This window comes from Drosophila guanche, unplaced genomic scaffold (assembly GCF_900245975.1).
Source record: "Drosophila guanche unplaced genomic scaffold, DGUA_6, whole genome shotgun sequence".
Lineage (NCBI taxonomy): Eukaryota > Metazoa > Arthropoda > Insecta > Diptera > Drosophilidae > Drosophila > Drosophila guanche.
The window spans coordinates 4,554,518-4,569,282 of record NW_022995751.1 but is presented as its reverse complement, the minus strand read 5'-3'; the positions used below and the strand labels follow the sequence as shown (position 1 = coordinate 4,569,282).

Below are 14,765 nucleotides of genomic sequence, written 5' to 3'. Positions count from 1 at the left end.
CCCTCCCCTGCCCCCACTCTCGTCAAAATTGTTTATAAAATGATTTACATTGGCTTTTTCCTAATATAAACCATGCTTCTTGTATTTAAGTTCCAATGATTCTTCGTGTCCTTTTTGTTTCATTTTCTGCTCAACTGAATTCTAATTCATTTACAACTGAACTATTTTTGTAATTAATTTAAAAGAAAAAACACACACACACGCATACACCACAACTCGAACACGAACACAACACACAAGAACAAAAATAAAAACAAAAAACCAACAATAAACGATTCTAGGTTATGTAATAATATTTATAAATTAATTAAACGAATAAAACAGTTACAACCGAACATACCGATCACATGTACATTATAAAAGACAAAGTACAAGGTACATGGACTTTAGCATTTCGTTTACCATCAACATCCTTTTTGCTAATCATTTTTTGTGTAATTTATTTCATAAAATTCAAACTTTCAAATATTGTTTTTTTTTTGTATTTACACACGGACTTAATTTTACTAAATACTTGTGTTCTTATTACGCCTCCTTTTGAGTGGGTTGTTTACACCCTCGACAGGGGTTTACTTGCTTCCTTTTCTCGGGGGTGAGTACGTACACTCGTAGACTCGATATTAACTAATTTTAAACGCTATTAAACATTTTTGAATGTTGCTCGATGTGTGTTTTGGGGTTTGTTATTTTGCTCCTTGTTCACTCGCTTTGAAATTGAATTGTTGGGCCCATTTGAAACCTGAATTTGTTTTTGCTTTGGTACGAGGTAAATCATACAATACAAATTCGATAATGTCTGTTGTATTTGTTCACGCACAGATATTCAGATTATTACAAATATAATATTCGGAAATCAAGTAAAATTAAGGCACTTAATCGAACAAAGAAATCAATTCGAAAAGGGTGTACGAAATTCGTGGTTAGTAATTCGATAGATACGAGTATATGTAGTAAGAAAATGTTTGCCAAGTACAAATTAGTGCGGTGGTTCAAGTGTGTGTGGTGTGTGTGTGTGTATCTGTGTGTACTGCATTGCTTTAACAATTACAATTACAATAACTATACCTCTGACCTGTAGCCTAGAGCAGTAGCTAAACTTGAATTTGTATTGTACATAAAAGTAGTTCCTAAAATTATTAATGGTGTTTCTTTTTTGATTAAAGATCGACTTTCAATGGCACATGTTTTGTTGTTTTTTTTTTTGCGAATTGCTATTGGTAGTCCCCAAACTCGCCCGAGAACCGCTTCAAGTATTTTGTGCCCAAGTAATCTTTATTCGAATCTTTCAAGCGGTTCTTTATGGAGATTTTTCCTGTTGTAAAGAGTTGTGTAACTGCTCGAAAGACTTTTCTTATATGCCTACATATAACCTTTACGAAATGCATTTGTATGTACAGTGGGACAAGATTTCAGTTTCGATTTAAAATAGATTGAACTACTTATCTACTTATTTACTTATGTAAATTGTTGACTACTTTACACGTATTTATGTAGACGGTTTGCTAACAATATTTTGGCTTCTTGGTTTCTTGGTTATTCTTGAATTTTGACTGCAAACAATGCCGTGACAGTAGCCCTACCCCACACAGCAACAAAAACTCTTCTGTTTAGGGGGAGTGGCTGTCCCGAATCATTGTCGCATTTTGACCGAAAAAGGCACACACAGAGAATTTCGAATGACAACGATTTTTGCACGACTAAAACAACACTAAACTCTAATCTTAGCTGCTCTTCCCTTACATATATCGATCTGTATTTTTATCTGCTGCCATTTAGTAGCCATTGCAGCGTATCTCCCCGTATCGATGTCGTGGCCTGCCCGCTCCGAATGCCGCATATCGCTCATACGCCATATAGTCCGGCATTTCGTAGCCATAGCCGCCGTGTCCGCGAATTGCCCGATTTCGTGCATGTGCCATGTGCATGTGTGCCTGGTAGCCAGCATGCTGCTGCTCCTCATAGGGATGATAGCTCTGCGGCGGCGTGGAGGGCGGCTCGTAGTAGCCGCCTGTGGTGTAGGGCGAGAAATTGCTATTGCTTGCGGCATACTCCTCAGCCAGACGCTCGACCAGCGACTCGGGCGTCTGCAGGAACCTCTCCGAGAAGCGACCAATTTCGGTGGAGCCAAAGGCCTGCAGGAAACCCGGCAACGGCTTGATGTCCTGCAGGGATATGAAAATTAAATTTAAAACGTTTTGCAGATTACACGGCTAGACGCTGCTCACCCTTATCTGCTCTCTGACTGTGGGCTCCATCGACTCCAACTGCTCCTCGCCGCCGGCTTCCCTTTTGCTTGTTCTTCGCTTTGATTTTTTGCTCGGAATGAGATCGCATTCCATGATGCGATTGCTGTTGCTGATGCTACGACTCTTGGCGGCCGTTATCTGTCGCTTATGGCTGATGGGCGTCTGCTGCTGCTGTTGCTGGAACAGAGGAGCCAAGGCGGGCGGGACGCTGGCTGACTGGCCATAGCCCACGGGCGAGTTTTGTGGCACGGGCGGAGTGCGCGAGCGTCGCGGCGATGTACTCCAGTTGTTGGACGTTGTTGTGGCTGGCGGCAATGGATGTTCCTGCAGCAGAAAATCGATTTAGTTTTCCAGTTTTGCAGTGCCGAAAGGAAGCAACAAAGTTGTTACGCTCAAGTGGCGGGCACTTGAAAAAACTTTTAGCTCCTGGCCCCCAGCTCTAAGCCCCAATCCGAGAGCTGGCGCGTGCTCGCTGATGGCAGCTCATGTTACCAGGCAACCCCTAGGACCCCCAGGCGCACCCAGCACCCAGCACACAGCACCCCCTAAGCCAAGCCTCACCTCGCACCAGCTCCAGTCATAGTCATAGTCACAGTCGTCGTCAGCCGGGTGAAGTTCAACATAGCGCCCCAAAAAATCAATAGGCGCCCCTTTTTTGCACAATACTCGGCGTACACGACGGCTGGCACAGACACCCTGTAAAAAGGCTTCCCGCCGTTGGTATCGCTCTCTCTCTCTGTGGGAGAGCTTTTTGTGTGCTTTCTGTCAGAGAGCGAGACTCTCTTTCGGGTGAAGTGAGTGCCTAGAAAGCCGGTCGATGGAGCTAAACGCATTTCGCTTTTGGTCTTCTCTTTTGGCCACTCGTCTGCTGCGTAAAGGATAGCGAACGAACGCCTGTAGCCAACGCAGTCGAGGCTGTCATTATCAGGCTCTCGTTTCTCCGATGCTTTGGCCTAATTTATCCCGGTGCGTGGCTCCAATGTGGAGCATAATGAGCATGCCACACCATCCCGCATACCCACAGACCATTGCCGAAGCCATCTCGACAGCACTAATTGGAAACCCAATCGGGACAAGTCGGAACGGGACCACTAATCAACTCTGGGAGGAGCAGCTGCTGCTGCTGCTGCAGATTGCTGCTCCTGCAGTTTTAATTTTCAATTTGGGCGCCTCAACGCTAATTTGATTTAATCCTCAACTTACCCCTGGTTCTGGCTTTTCCGCTGCATCCCCGCTGATTGGATTAGAGGGCGAACCCCGCTCCACTGCATCCTGCGGCGTTGTTGTTGTCGTTCTATCTACTGCCGTGTCTGCTGCTGCTCCTGCTACTGGTGTCTCCTTGTTTGGCTTCGACAAATTGATTTCCGCTCGCCGCACAACTTCCGACACGGCGGCGGCGGCGGCGGCGGCTGTGGGCGTCGGAGTCGCCTTATCAATGCTGGCCACTGGCGGTGTTGGCGGCGACGCTGACTGCGCCGCTGGCGCGCTTATGTCATCTGGAAAGCAAGCAGAGATAAAAGTATAGAAGCCGTCACTCAGCAGCAGTAGGTACCCCGCTGGGAGGGAAAATCAATATTGCTAAAAAGATTTCGTTTATGGAGTTCGTTCCCCAATTCCTGGGAATTTCTGAGGCTCTAATTATTTTGTCATGCGTGCGGACTTCAATCAAGGGTTAAAATTCATGAATCCATTTGACCAGTCTCGCAGCGAGCGGAGCCAACCCAAGCAAAGGGCTTTTTCGCACGCGCTTATCAAATATTTTTGCTGTGACTGTTCCCCCCAAGCGGATTGCCTCTGTATTGAGCGAGGGATAGAGAGAGGAGAGCCAGTCCCCAGAGAGAAAGAGAGCGGGAGCGAGCGCGTCATGCACTTGTTGAACGTGCTACACTCATACAGTTTAGCGCCAGTTTGCGTGAGCGGCATAGCAAAGCCGAAGACGGAGCTGAAATCAACAAAAAGTTTAGCGCACTTTTCGGCGCATGCGACTCGACCCGAACCCCGTACCGTGTTTACCGTTTTTAGTGGTTCGACTGGTTGTTGTTGTTGCTGTTCCCGCTGCTGTTACTGCGTTGCACTTAAAGTTGCAGTTATATGTGGCAATAAATCAATTATTGCTGCATATTAAAGTGGAATTTTGGGATACCAACAAAAGTTCGTCATTGAATTTATGGTTTTGTGAGAGAATGAGTAGAGAAATTGGTTTCTTCTTGCCCGATCTAGTTGGTCGATAATGTACCTTGATCGATAAGTTGGTTTCTCACTTTATTTGACATAACGGCCATTGATTTTTGCCCCAATATGAGTACGAGCACGAGTATGTGTGGGGAGGCTACAGCTTGGGGGACTCTGGCTATTGCACTATGCTTCAGAGACTGGCTGGCTCTCTAATAGTCGTAGTAGTATGTGTAGCGCGTCTGTATGTGTGGCACCATCAACTACAACCACCACATTACGCTGTAAAGTTCATTTACATGCTAGCTGTGATGACATTTCACTCATACAAACGGGGAGCCACACAAACACAGACGGTAAGACACCCCCTTGAAAAGCCTGCCGTGGTTTTGTGTCTGTGGGGGTGTCTGTGTGTGTAAGTCAAACGTCCATTGATAACGAGGAAGCTCCAAACCAACACCAACACACACTCAGAAGCATACACATATATAAACTCCCCCACGAGTTCGTTTGCATTGCGAAATATTTCGAAGAGCTGTCATCCGTTCGGACGGACAGGCTCTCACCTGACTTTCAGCCCATAGCCAGAGCTGCTAACTTATTGATTTGCACACACTACATCAAACAAGCAAGCGAAAACCCCAAGAAATTAAAAAGCGACTCATCGGGGAAAACACGTCGCGTGCCCAAATAGTCAGCTAATTTTTGGCGAGCCTTTAAAGCGCCATGAGCCATGACGTACCTTCAGCTCTACCCCTGGTTGCTCGCCTGTGTCCCACCCGCATCGTGGCTGTAAGTCACGCTGTCAGGAAGCGGAAGTATTTCAGCAGTTAACCAACGCTGATTGGTTGAGTGTTTGCAAAACGTCGAGTCCGCAAGAGGTCGGCCCCGTCTCCGCCTACATCTGCCTGCTGACGGACATTGCTTGTCAGGCGCTACGTCGCAGACGACACTCCTGCACCGGGCCTGCTGACAACGATGACGGCAATGTGAATGGACAGTTCTTGCATTAATTTGCATGCAGAATCAAGCATAGCACTCTGTGTGTGCCGTGCACAGTGGTTAGACTCCACTGTGGCTTTCGGTTCTTCGAGGGTTTCCTGCTGCCCCACTGTGCGCCATTCCCAGTCGATTTGGCTCCCCTGCTGCCATGCCACCCCTTGGCTGACTTTAATACTTGTTACATAATCTGCCCGTGCCTGACATATGTTTGCATAAATTTACCAATGCTCCCCCATCCGCTCTGCCTCCCTCCACTCTCGCATAAATGCAAATTAAATAGAGTGTAAGAAAAAATCGTTGATAAAAAGCTGACAACTTACCAGGAATATCGAGCGAAGTGGAGCCGGACTTTGTCACTTTGCTCTCCTCCAGCTCTGGCTCTGACTCCACTGATGGCTGCTGCTGTGGCTGCTGTTGTTTTTGCTGCTGTGACTGCTGCTGCTGCTGCTGCATCTCTTCCTCCTCGTATTCGGCGGGACAGTGGTAGGGCACACAGGAGGCTGACTCCACGGACATATTCACCGGATACTCGCCGCTGTAGACGGGCGTGCTCTGGCTGCTGTCGCTCCTGGCCCGGGTGCTGCAGTTGCTGATCCCACTGTCCGTGCCCGTGGCGCTGATCAGGGGTGGTGAGGTGGTCAGCCTCTGTGCTGGCGATCCCGCCTCCACCTCCAGCTCAACGGGCAGCGATTCCTCCAGCTTCGGTGTGGCAGACAGCGGCAACTGCTGCTGCTGCTGATGCTGCTCTGGGTAGCCACGGATTGACTCTAGATAGTTGGGTGGCAAAACTGTTCGATTGGGTGCTGGTGTCGTCGATCGTCCTGGCGGTGCGTAGTGGGGCGTGGGTCCCGTGTAGCCTCCAAAGCCTCTCGCCTGTCCGTAGGCTGAACTGGAGGCGGAAGAACTGTACAGCGAGGGTGGAGGCTGCTCGTAGCCAGGCTGCTGCTGCGGCTGCTGATGCTGTGCCGGATGCTGGTAGGGATGTGCCTGAGGATGCGGCCTGGGCGGATAGTGCAGCACGCTGGAGGGGATCAACTGCTGGCCAGCAGGCGTAAACATTCCCTGATGTGGATGCGCGTGCGGCTGGCTGTAGTGGGGCGAGGCATAGGCGGCATAGCGATAGTAATTCGGCATATACGAAGAGCCACCCGATCCATAGCCATAGCCACCCGCATAGGGATGATAGCCAGCATATCCGGATCTGTACGGTTGCGGAGGATAGTGCGACATGGCAGTCTGATGTGGATACGGATTTGGAAGTGGATGATGAGAGTGAGGAGAGTGCTGGTGCTGATGCTGATGCTGATGGTGATGGTGATCGTAGTAGCCGGCCTGGTAACGATCCGACATGTTCTGAGCTTCTACTTGGCGAAAGTTTGAAAGTTTCTGCCTCCCCCAATCTATTGGCTGAGGCCAGTCGTGGTCGTGGTCGTGGTCGTGGTCTCCCCCATCCCGTTTGCGGTGCCTTCCATATTGCCTGGTCAACGTCGTCGCTTTTGGTGTCCTCTTACATGTGTCTCTTATTGATTTTCCCTCCTCCTACAGCTACACCTAGACTGTGTTGCCACTCCGAAATCCTGGGCTCTCACCCCCTGCTTATCCTTTGCGTTGTTTTGTCGCTTTTGTTGCGTCCTTGTCTGCCTTGTCCACGCTTGGCTGCCTTTTATTTATGCTGGAATCAATTTTTGCCACACTTGCAGTTTTCTTTTGTCCTGCAACGAAGGGGATAGACAGGGAAAGAGAAATGGGTTGGTTTATTATCAGACGAAAAATAGTGTGGCCCAAGCGAAGGGGCAGGGAAATGGCAATGGGTTTCGGGATTGAGATTGGCAATGATTGTGGGCAGATCGTTAAACAGTTGGCCTGCCCAACAATTCAATTAACATTGAACCAATAACATTTTATGCTCAAGACGTGTGGCCTGTGTCTGAGGCTGAGCTAGAAATGGGATTAACAGATAAGTGAAGAAGCCATTCCAGAAGTGCTGGGAGTCTGGCCAGTTACATATTACAGCTGCTGTAGCCAGCAAAGAAACAAATGCCAGGGGCAGTCGCTGAATGAACAAACTCTTGAGATTCAAGACTCCATTCCATATGCCAATGAGAGGCTGCACAAACCAAACATACCAAATATGCCGAGCCTGTTATTATGTATAAATGTGGTGGTGGTGGCTGGCGGCTGCTGAAGATGCCCGTTAAGTGGCGGTGGGTTGGTTGGTGGTTGGGAGAGTGCGAAACAACTGCCGGCTGCATCTCCTCATGATGAGCCATGCGCAAAATTCCGTTTGTTTTGCACTCACGCACGGGCAGGAGTAGCAGCCGAAATGGGTGGTGGAGGTGGCCACAACAGCCACACAGCCATACAGCCATACAGCCACTCAACTTATCGAGCGCATCTACCCAATCTCGCCACACACAAGCACCCGCACACACACCCATTGCAATGGATGAATAACCGCATGCATTTTGGCCGCATGCAAGCCGTTAATGAGCCACAAAAGTGCACACACAAACCAGAGAGTAGATGGAAGCTGGCCTGCCCCATTGATAAGGAGGGGGCACAGGAAATGAAGGGGCTGGCAGGGCTAAAGAGTAATAGTCGTCACCAAAGCGTCATTCAGCAGCTTCGCCCACACACACACACACAACACACACACATACATAACATCTGTGTTCGTGTATAAATTTGTTGGTGTGCGTCGCTGTAAGCTTGCGCTTGACGTGTGCGTTTATTGATTAATAAACTTTTTGTGCAAAAAAAAAACAACAAAAAAAGACAAAAACAAAATATAATTGAAGGCAATTGGGGGTGTGGGTGTCGGGGGGTGTTGGGCAAACTTTATTGATCCGGTGACGCTGACGTTGATGATGATGATAGTGAAGATAATGATGATGATGTCCTGGCAGCAAATTAGCAAGTCCAAGGGGTTGGGCTGGAGGTGTGGACGATGGACAACTCTATTAGCAAAGTCAACCAGGGAGGCAGGGGCAGAATGGATAACATAATCAATGTAAACACAAGCTCGCACAGAGAGCAAGAGCAAGAGAGCGTGAGAGAGCGTGGGTCCATGCCGGCAGAGAGCATAATAGCGGAGCGACAGAGAGCTTCAGTGAGTGAGAAGAGAGCGAGCTTTTCACGCCACCCCCAAAAAAGGGTTAGGTGCGCGTCAAAGGAACAATGTGCGGAGGAGCCGTAAATGAAATGAGCCTCGAAATACGTTAAGCAACTGCAATCAGTCCTGCCAGGGTGGACCCTACACTCGCCCCCAGACTGGCGCGCCAAGCCACGCCACTCTCTGGCACTCTTCTGCAGCCAAAGCAGCGACAGCCACAGTGGTGGGTGGTGGCAACAGTGAGTGAGCAGCAGGAAACGGAAGCCGAGCACGAGGTAGAAATGTAAATGGCTAGATGCTGCGTGTTCCAAACACACCCCTTACTGGCACTGGCACTGGTGTCGGTGTCTCCATTTATGTATTGGTGGTTCCTTTTTTTCTGTTTGCTCTTTGCTCTGTTTTGGGACAGTGCGACACAACAGCAATGGTAACAGCAACAGCCTCCCACTGTACCCTGTACCCTGTACCCTGTACATAAATCAATAAAAACAGCAGCCCGAGACGGGTTTTTGGTCTGCCAAAGCCGCTGCTGCTGGCCGTGTGGCTTTCTGTACTTTTTGAAATTTCAGAGGCAGCGCCAGCTCCTCCAACACCCACGATTACATTACACGGCTCCTGCGTCACGTCACACGCTGCGTATGTGCATCGGACCCGTGGCTGTGCCTGTGCCTGCTCGGGAGGCACTTGAGCTGGCGACTGGAATGTATGCAGCGCAACTTTCTGATTTTAATTGAGTTGCTGCCCCTGCAGCTGCCACGGCTTTTGTCAATGATGGATTTCAATAATTGGGGCAGGGATTGCATGCAAGCGTGGGAGTGTCTCAACATGTTCCAAAAACAATTTTGTCAACCCAAAAAACAAAGAAAATTTAATTGAAAAACAATATCAAAGAAACATTTTTATGGAAAACTCTCAACTAAAATTGATATTTACCAAATATCCAGCACGATATTCACGCTTGAATAATTTGTTTGTAATATTTTAAACTTTTTATTATTAATTTCTTTATATATTTATTTTCGTTTTAGTTTTTTAATTGTTTTCTGTACTTGAATCAATTTCACATCACGAATATATTTTTGCTAAAACTCTCATTTCCGTTTTCACTTGCCACAAAATACCGTTACATTTTCAAATGTGGCTACAAAAACCGTTCGTACACAATGGCCCTGAAGCACGGCCAGCCAGACACACGCTCTCTCTTCGAGCACTCTCGCGGAAAAATCGAAGAGCAGCCACACTTTGGGGCGGCCCAAATGATCAGCTCTGTGGCAGAGCAGAGCAGTGCAGAGGCACAGCAGACAGAGCACACCACACTTCCCTGAGTGCCGGATGGCAGCGGTGGTGTTGCTCTTGCTTCAGTCTGATGGACTGAATGCCTACGCTGCTGTGGTGTAGCTGTAGCCAAAAATGTTACGTATACGCTGCATGTGTTGCGCGCGCGAAAGTCCGACGTAGACTGAAATGCGATACGCTGGCGCGCTTCCATTTATACACCGAAGGCCCTGCAACACGGCGAATGGCGAATGGCGAACAGCGAACGGGAGACCGAAGTCCCCAGTGGCAAGAACAAGAAAAGCTGGCAAAAGACGTGGTGGCAGCTGAAAAAGGAGCAAAAACAGACTAAGAGCCAAAGCGAAAACAGAAAACGGCACAGCCAGCTCGCAGCTGCACTGGGCACAGGCACATACCTCGAACCTCGTACCTCGTACCTCGTACTCGCAGTCGTAGTAGAGCTATGTGACCCGATTCGATGGCAAGCTGCCACATGCGCGGGACAGCTCTCCGAGCGAGCATCAAACTGAGAAGAGCGGAGAGAGGATTGTGTGTGGCTGCACTTTGGGGCTGATGGCGGGCTGCTCTCGCTCTCTCTCGAATTTGTTGAACTTTATTCACTTTGCTTTGCTTACGAATTAGAGCACAAAACAGAAACCAAACAAAAACAGAGCGGAATCTAGACCGTTATGTTACTTGCAACGAGTGGTGGCAAGGGGGGAGAGAGAGAAAGAGAGAGAGATTGCGCAGGGAAAATGTTTGCCAAATTCCCATTTGGGGGTTTCCCACGTTGTGAACGTGAATGAGGCACGAGGCGAGGTATGTATAGGCTCGATTTATCGATGTCCGGGATAGGAACAGAACAGAGCAGAACGAACTGAACTGCCATCAAAATGCAAAGCCGTAGCACGCTTTCCGGGGCAGCCGCAGATGTACGAACAGAGCTTTAAGCGTAGCTAACCGCAAATTATTTGGCCACTGAACCCTTGCGGCATTTGGCATCTAAACCTCGACCCCTGATGACCGATAAGCCAAAAGGTGGAAAGTTAAGCTGGCAGATAGCACATATGGGAGCTATAGGGGAGCTCTATTGATTATATTTTGGGGTGCAGCCGCCAAGTGGTGGTTCGTTCGCTACTGAAAGTTGTGAACATATTTCAAACAGACAAAAACCGCCTGAAAATCAAATCAATTCTTATGGCGTACCCCTCTGGCTACGCGCCTGAGTTTCTTAAGAACTCTCTCACAGCTCCCGGCCACTGCGCAGTCTCAGCTATCTCTCGCGCTCTCCCGCTCTTACTCTCTCTCTCTCTCTCTCTCTCGTTGTGGCCAAGTGCACGTGTTTGTTGCGGTTTCCGTTTGCTACCAAAGAGGAAAGCCCTCGAAATATATGTGTGGGTGCAAGAAAAAAAACGTAAACAAAGTGTGCGCACGCAACGAAATATTACAGTGGGGTAGGATGGAGTCGAAGATGGAGTTGGCTCCCCTCGAAGGGTGTTCTTGCTGCTGCTATTGATTGTGTAGACAACAAACAGGGTGCTTTGCTCGCAAACAGTCTTTACTGCAGCTCGTAACTTAAAACTAGTCAAGAGACGAACGAAGACACAAAATAAACGCAGAACCAGGATCCAGAATCAGCCAAACCAGTGAGCGCCCATGCAGTCGCGTGTCCATTCCGTCTGACAGACCCAGCACCACTCGAAGCCGCAGCCAGCGCGTGTACAGACCATGTGCATGCAGCCGCCTGGAAGATGAGAGACAATAATGTAGCATGGCATTTACGTAAAGCTGACGACTTGCGTCTCTTGGTTCCAGCACATACCATCGCGCTCCGTGGGGGTTCGACATTTGGGACAGGGCTTGGTACTGACTTTGATGGTGACGTTGGTGGCCTCCTCCCAGCGTGCCTCGGCCGCGCGCTAAGAACGCAAACGATTACACAATCACACAGTGATTTGTGTCAAGAAAATGCTTACATTCGGGTCCACGGCGTACTCGCAGGAGTTGGAGGCACTGGCACTGCCACCGTTTGGCAGACACTCCCCAATGTGATAGCCCTGCAGGCAGTTGCGACAGAATACATAGCCACAGCCACTCTGACAGGTTACCTTGCGGCAGTCGGGCTCCACGAGCAATCCCATGCCGCAACCCGGCTGTGGGCAGAGCACGCCGCCAGCCTGCAGCACAAACTCCTCGGTGGCAAAGCGCTGATACCGATCGTACTCCTCCCGTGTCAGCAGCTTAAAGTGATGGATTTCCTCTATAAATGAGTGCTCACAGCCTGCAGGACAAGGCAGTGTGTAGCCAAAGTCCGGATGAGGCATAAACTGTCGCTCGCTTAGGCGCGAACGGCAATATTGGCGAAAACAGTCAATACACGCGACGTGCTGGGAAGCGCAGGGGAAGACCAAAACTGTTTCACTGCAAAGGAATCAATTAATGGGCATTTGAACTAGCATAGAAAAGCGCTTCCACTGACCATACATCCGTGCAGGCAAGGCAGGGCACATCTTTGAAATTGCTCTTAATTAAATTTAGTGGCGCCGCAAAATCCTTTTCTCCGCCCGATATATGCTCGGCGCATTTGAAGTAGAACTCGGCAAAAGGTGGATCGCCAGCCGCATTGTCCACACACGCAATCTCCAGGCTCTCGCAGTGTCCGGGTATGCGTCGGGGCTTGAGCACATCGTCCCAGCACTCTGGATCGCGATGCACTGTGAAGGCGCCGCCCTTGCAGAGCGAGCAGCGCACACGGAGCTTGCCATTGCACAGCTTATCGCACTGTCCGCAGTGCACAAAGAAGTGGGCTTTGGCGCGGACGCGATCTGGAAGATTTAGACAAAGTTTAGTAAGAAATTCCTAAAGAAATTTCTACCACCTGTTGCCCACCTTCGTCTGTGATGTTGAGACGCTCGTCGTTCTCCAGCTGCAAGTCCAGCAGGGTTTCGTTAAGCGGCTTGGAAGCTTCCTCCGTTGGGGGCTCTTCCTCCTCCAGCGTCGCTGAAGGAAGTTTTTCCCGCCGCACTGGCGGTCGCATGCGAATCGCGTGCAAAATGCTTTGCTGCCCCAGATCGCATTGCTACTAAAAGTAAAGGGGATTAGTATGTCATTTAGGTGTCAGTGCCACTGACCTACCATTATGGTTGTTGCGTCACTTAGTTCCTTGCCGGCAAATATGATTTTCACCTCCTCCGGCTGCAGTCCCAGCTGCGGCGCCACCAATTCCTTCACGTTCTTGATGTCCCATTGCGGCTCCAAGTTCACTGTCAGCGTGCGCCCAGTGTTTGTTTTGACATAGATTTTCAGTGTGTTTGTCAGTGTCTTGCCCCCGAATTGCAACAGTTCCAGCATTTTGCGCACAAACGAGGCAATAAATTCGAAAATAAAACTCATTTGTTATCTTTTTTTTTTGTTTTGGTATTTAATTGCCGCGAAATTGGATGGTCACACGATCGCGGAATTATCTATAAAATATACCGTCAGGTCTTCGTAAATATACCAAAATATACCATTGAATCTTCAAAACATACCGTAAATATACCGTAGTCTTAAATTATATTCCTCGATTTTGATGTTCTATTTGATTTTACAAGCTTGCAAAGACTTTTAACACTGAAACAATAATTTAATCCTTTTGAAGAATTAATTTAACGTATTTAGTACGTAGTAGTAATTTTTATTGGTTTGTATGCCCTATGACCTTATATTTTACAAATTCAAATATTCTTTTTTTTTTTTTATTTAATCGCTACAGAGAAATTGTATGGTCCGCACGACCTCGAAATTATCGATAAAATATACAGTCTGACCCTAAGAAATATACCGAAACAAACCTTTCCATTTTATATATACCGCAAAGCGTTAGCACGTATTTTTGCGCGCAAATGAAACTAAAATGTTGTAAACAGAGCCACAGATCGACTTGAAAGTAATTTTGATTAAGCTGATAGAAATGTCAGGTTTTGTTTATAAAGAGGTGAACGGGGACTTGTTCAGCGCGAAGGCCGACTATTCCATGTGCCATTGCGTGGGCGCTGACCTGCGTATGGGCAAAGGGATCGCTGTCAAGTTTCGGTGTGTCCTACGTTCTCCTTTGCAGAACACAAAACTAACAATTTTATGTACTTCCGCAGCACTAAGTTTGGCCAGCTGCTGACATTGCAGAGGCAGAATGTCCAGCCGGGTGGCGTGGCCATCCTAAAGGATCAGGAGCGTTTTATCTACAATCTCGTTTCCAAGCAAACGAGCTGGGGAAAGCCCACCTATCAGCTACTCCACAGCTCCTTGACCGCGATGCGGCAGCATATGGTATGTGGAAACTATGCACCATTTCTACTCCAATTTGTTCACCTTCGTTGTGTCCTCTATTTCAGATTGCCCACAATGTCCACAAGCTGGCTATGCCTCGCATTGGATGCGGCCTGGACGGACTCTCCTGGATGAAAGTGAAAGAAATGGTCTGCGAGATTTTCCAGTCGGATGCTATTGAACTAGTTGTATATAATTATGTGCTCCGTGCAGCCAAATAGTAAATGTAGTAAATGTAAGTTAACTTAAACATGTAACTTTGTAAACATATGTAAGAAAAGATTTTTTTAATAAAAATGAAAAGGGCTGCTTTTGTTCGTGAAATTATAGCATACTTCCAGGCTGAAATGTTCCCAATTACAAAATAGCGTAGGAAAGCCATATCCTGCAGTCCTTGTGGTCCTTGATGGACTCAAGCGATACAGGAGACTCGTACTCTCGCCAGGAGGCATGCCATGTCCTGATCGGACAGGAAACAACCGAGTTATACCGTTGTAGGGGATTTTATATAAAAACAATATTCAAATGGCATTATCCTTAATGTCCTTGCACCCGAAGTGATCCGGGACATTGTCCCGATCTCGAGGAGGCGTGAAATGTCCTTTTTCGACTGGAAACAGCTGAGCTATAGCCTTGTAGAGATTAAAATG

At 48.1% G+C, this 14,765-nt stretch overlaps 3 protein-coding genes across 3 annotated transcripts; 1 reads left to right on the top strand and 2 right to left on the bottom strand.

Annotated features, from left to right (window-relative positions):
- Positions 1–412: 412 nt before the first annotated feature.
- On the bottom strand, positions 413–10,224 carry LOC117587302 (ataxin-2 homolog). The gene is made up of 5 exons (XM_034277895.1): positions 9,466–10,224; positions 5,741–7,132; positions 3,450–3,742; positions 2,226–2,570; positions 413–2,162 (listed from the first exon to the last, which is right to left on the bottom strand). Exons 2-5 carry the CDS (start codon positions 6,768–6,770, stop codon positions 1,773–1,775), a joined length of 2,058 nt encoding a protein of 685 aa, XP_034133786.1. The 5' UTR covers positions 6,771–7,132; positions 9,466–10,224; the 3' UTR covers positions 413–1,772.
- A 1,123-nt stretch (positions 10,225–11,347) lies between these two features.
- Positions 11,348–13,566, bottom strand: LOC117587304 (E3 ubiquitin-protein ligase parkin). Its single transcript, XM_034277897.1, has 7 exons — positions 13,549–13,566; positions 12,943–13,200; positions 12,697–12,886; positions 12,287–12,632; positions 11,784–12,228; positions 11,630–11,726; positions 11,348–11,551 (listed from the first exon to the last, which is right to left on the bottom strand). Exons 2-7 carry the CDS (start codon positions 13,198–13,200, stop codon positions 11,442–11,444), a joined length of 1,446 nt encoding a protein of 481 aa, XP_034133788.1. The 5' UTR covers positions 13,549–13,566; the 3' UTR covers positions 11,348–11,441.
- A 106-nt stretch (positions 13,567–13,672) lies between these two features.
- Positions 13,673–14,369, top strand: LOC117587305 (ADP-ribose glycohydrolase OARD1). The gene is made up of 3 exons (XM_034277899.1): positions 13,673–13,881; positions 13,941–14,115; positions 14,181–14,369. The coding sequence occupies exons 1-3, from the start codon at positions 13,760–13,762 to the stop codon at positions 14,334–14,336; spliced, it is 453 nt and encodes a 150-aa protein (XP_034133790.1). The 5' UTR covers positions 13,673–13,759; the 3' UTR covers positions 14,337–14,369.
- The last annotated feature ends 396 nt before the right edge of the window (positions 14,370–14,765 follow it).

Coding starts and splice junctions, on each gene's coding strand:
- LOC117587302 (XM_034277895.1), bottom strand. CDS start 6,770: ATGTCGGATCGTTACCAGGCCGGCTACTACGATCACCATCACCATCAG. Junction 3,743..5,740: donor CACTTCGCTCGATATTCCTG/GTAAGTTGTCAG, acceptor CTTGCTTTCCAG/ATGACATAAGCGCGCCAGCG. Junction 2,571..3,449: donor CGGAAAAGCCAGAACCAGGG/GTAAGTTGAGGA, acceptor TTTCTGCTGCAG/GAACATCCATTGCCGCCAGC.
- LOC117587305 (XM_034277899.1), top strand. CDS start 13,760: ATGTCAGGTTTTGTTTATAAAGAGGTGAACGGGGACTTGTTCAGCGCG. Junction 13,882..13,940: donor GGGATCGCTGTCAAGTTTCG/GTGTGTCCTACG, acceptor GTACTTCCGCAG/CACTAAGTTTGGCCAGCTGC. Junction 14,116..14,180: donor CCGCGATGCGGCAGCATATG/GTATGTGGAAAC, acceptor CCTCTATTTCAG/ATTGCCCACAATGTCCACAA.
- LOC117587304 (XM_034277897.1), bottom strand. CDS start 13,200: ATGAGTTTTATTTTCGAATTTATTGCCTCGTTTGTGCGCAAAATGCTG. Junction 12,887..12,942: donor GTGACGCAACAACCATAATG/GTAGGTCAGTGG, acceptor TACTTTTAGTAG/CAATGCGATCTGGGGCAGCA. Junction 12,229..12,286: donor CTTGCCTGCACGGATGTATG/GTCAGTGGAAGC, acceptor ATTCCTTTGCAG/TGAAACAGTTTTGGTCTTCC.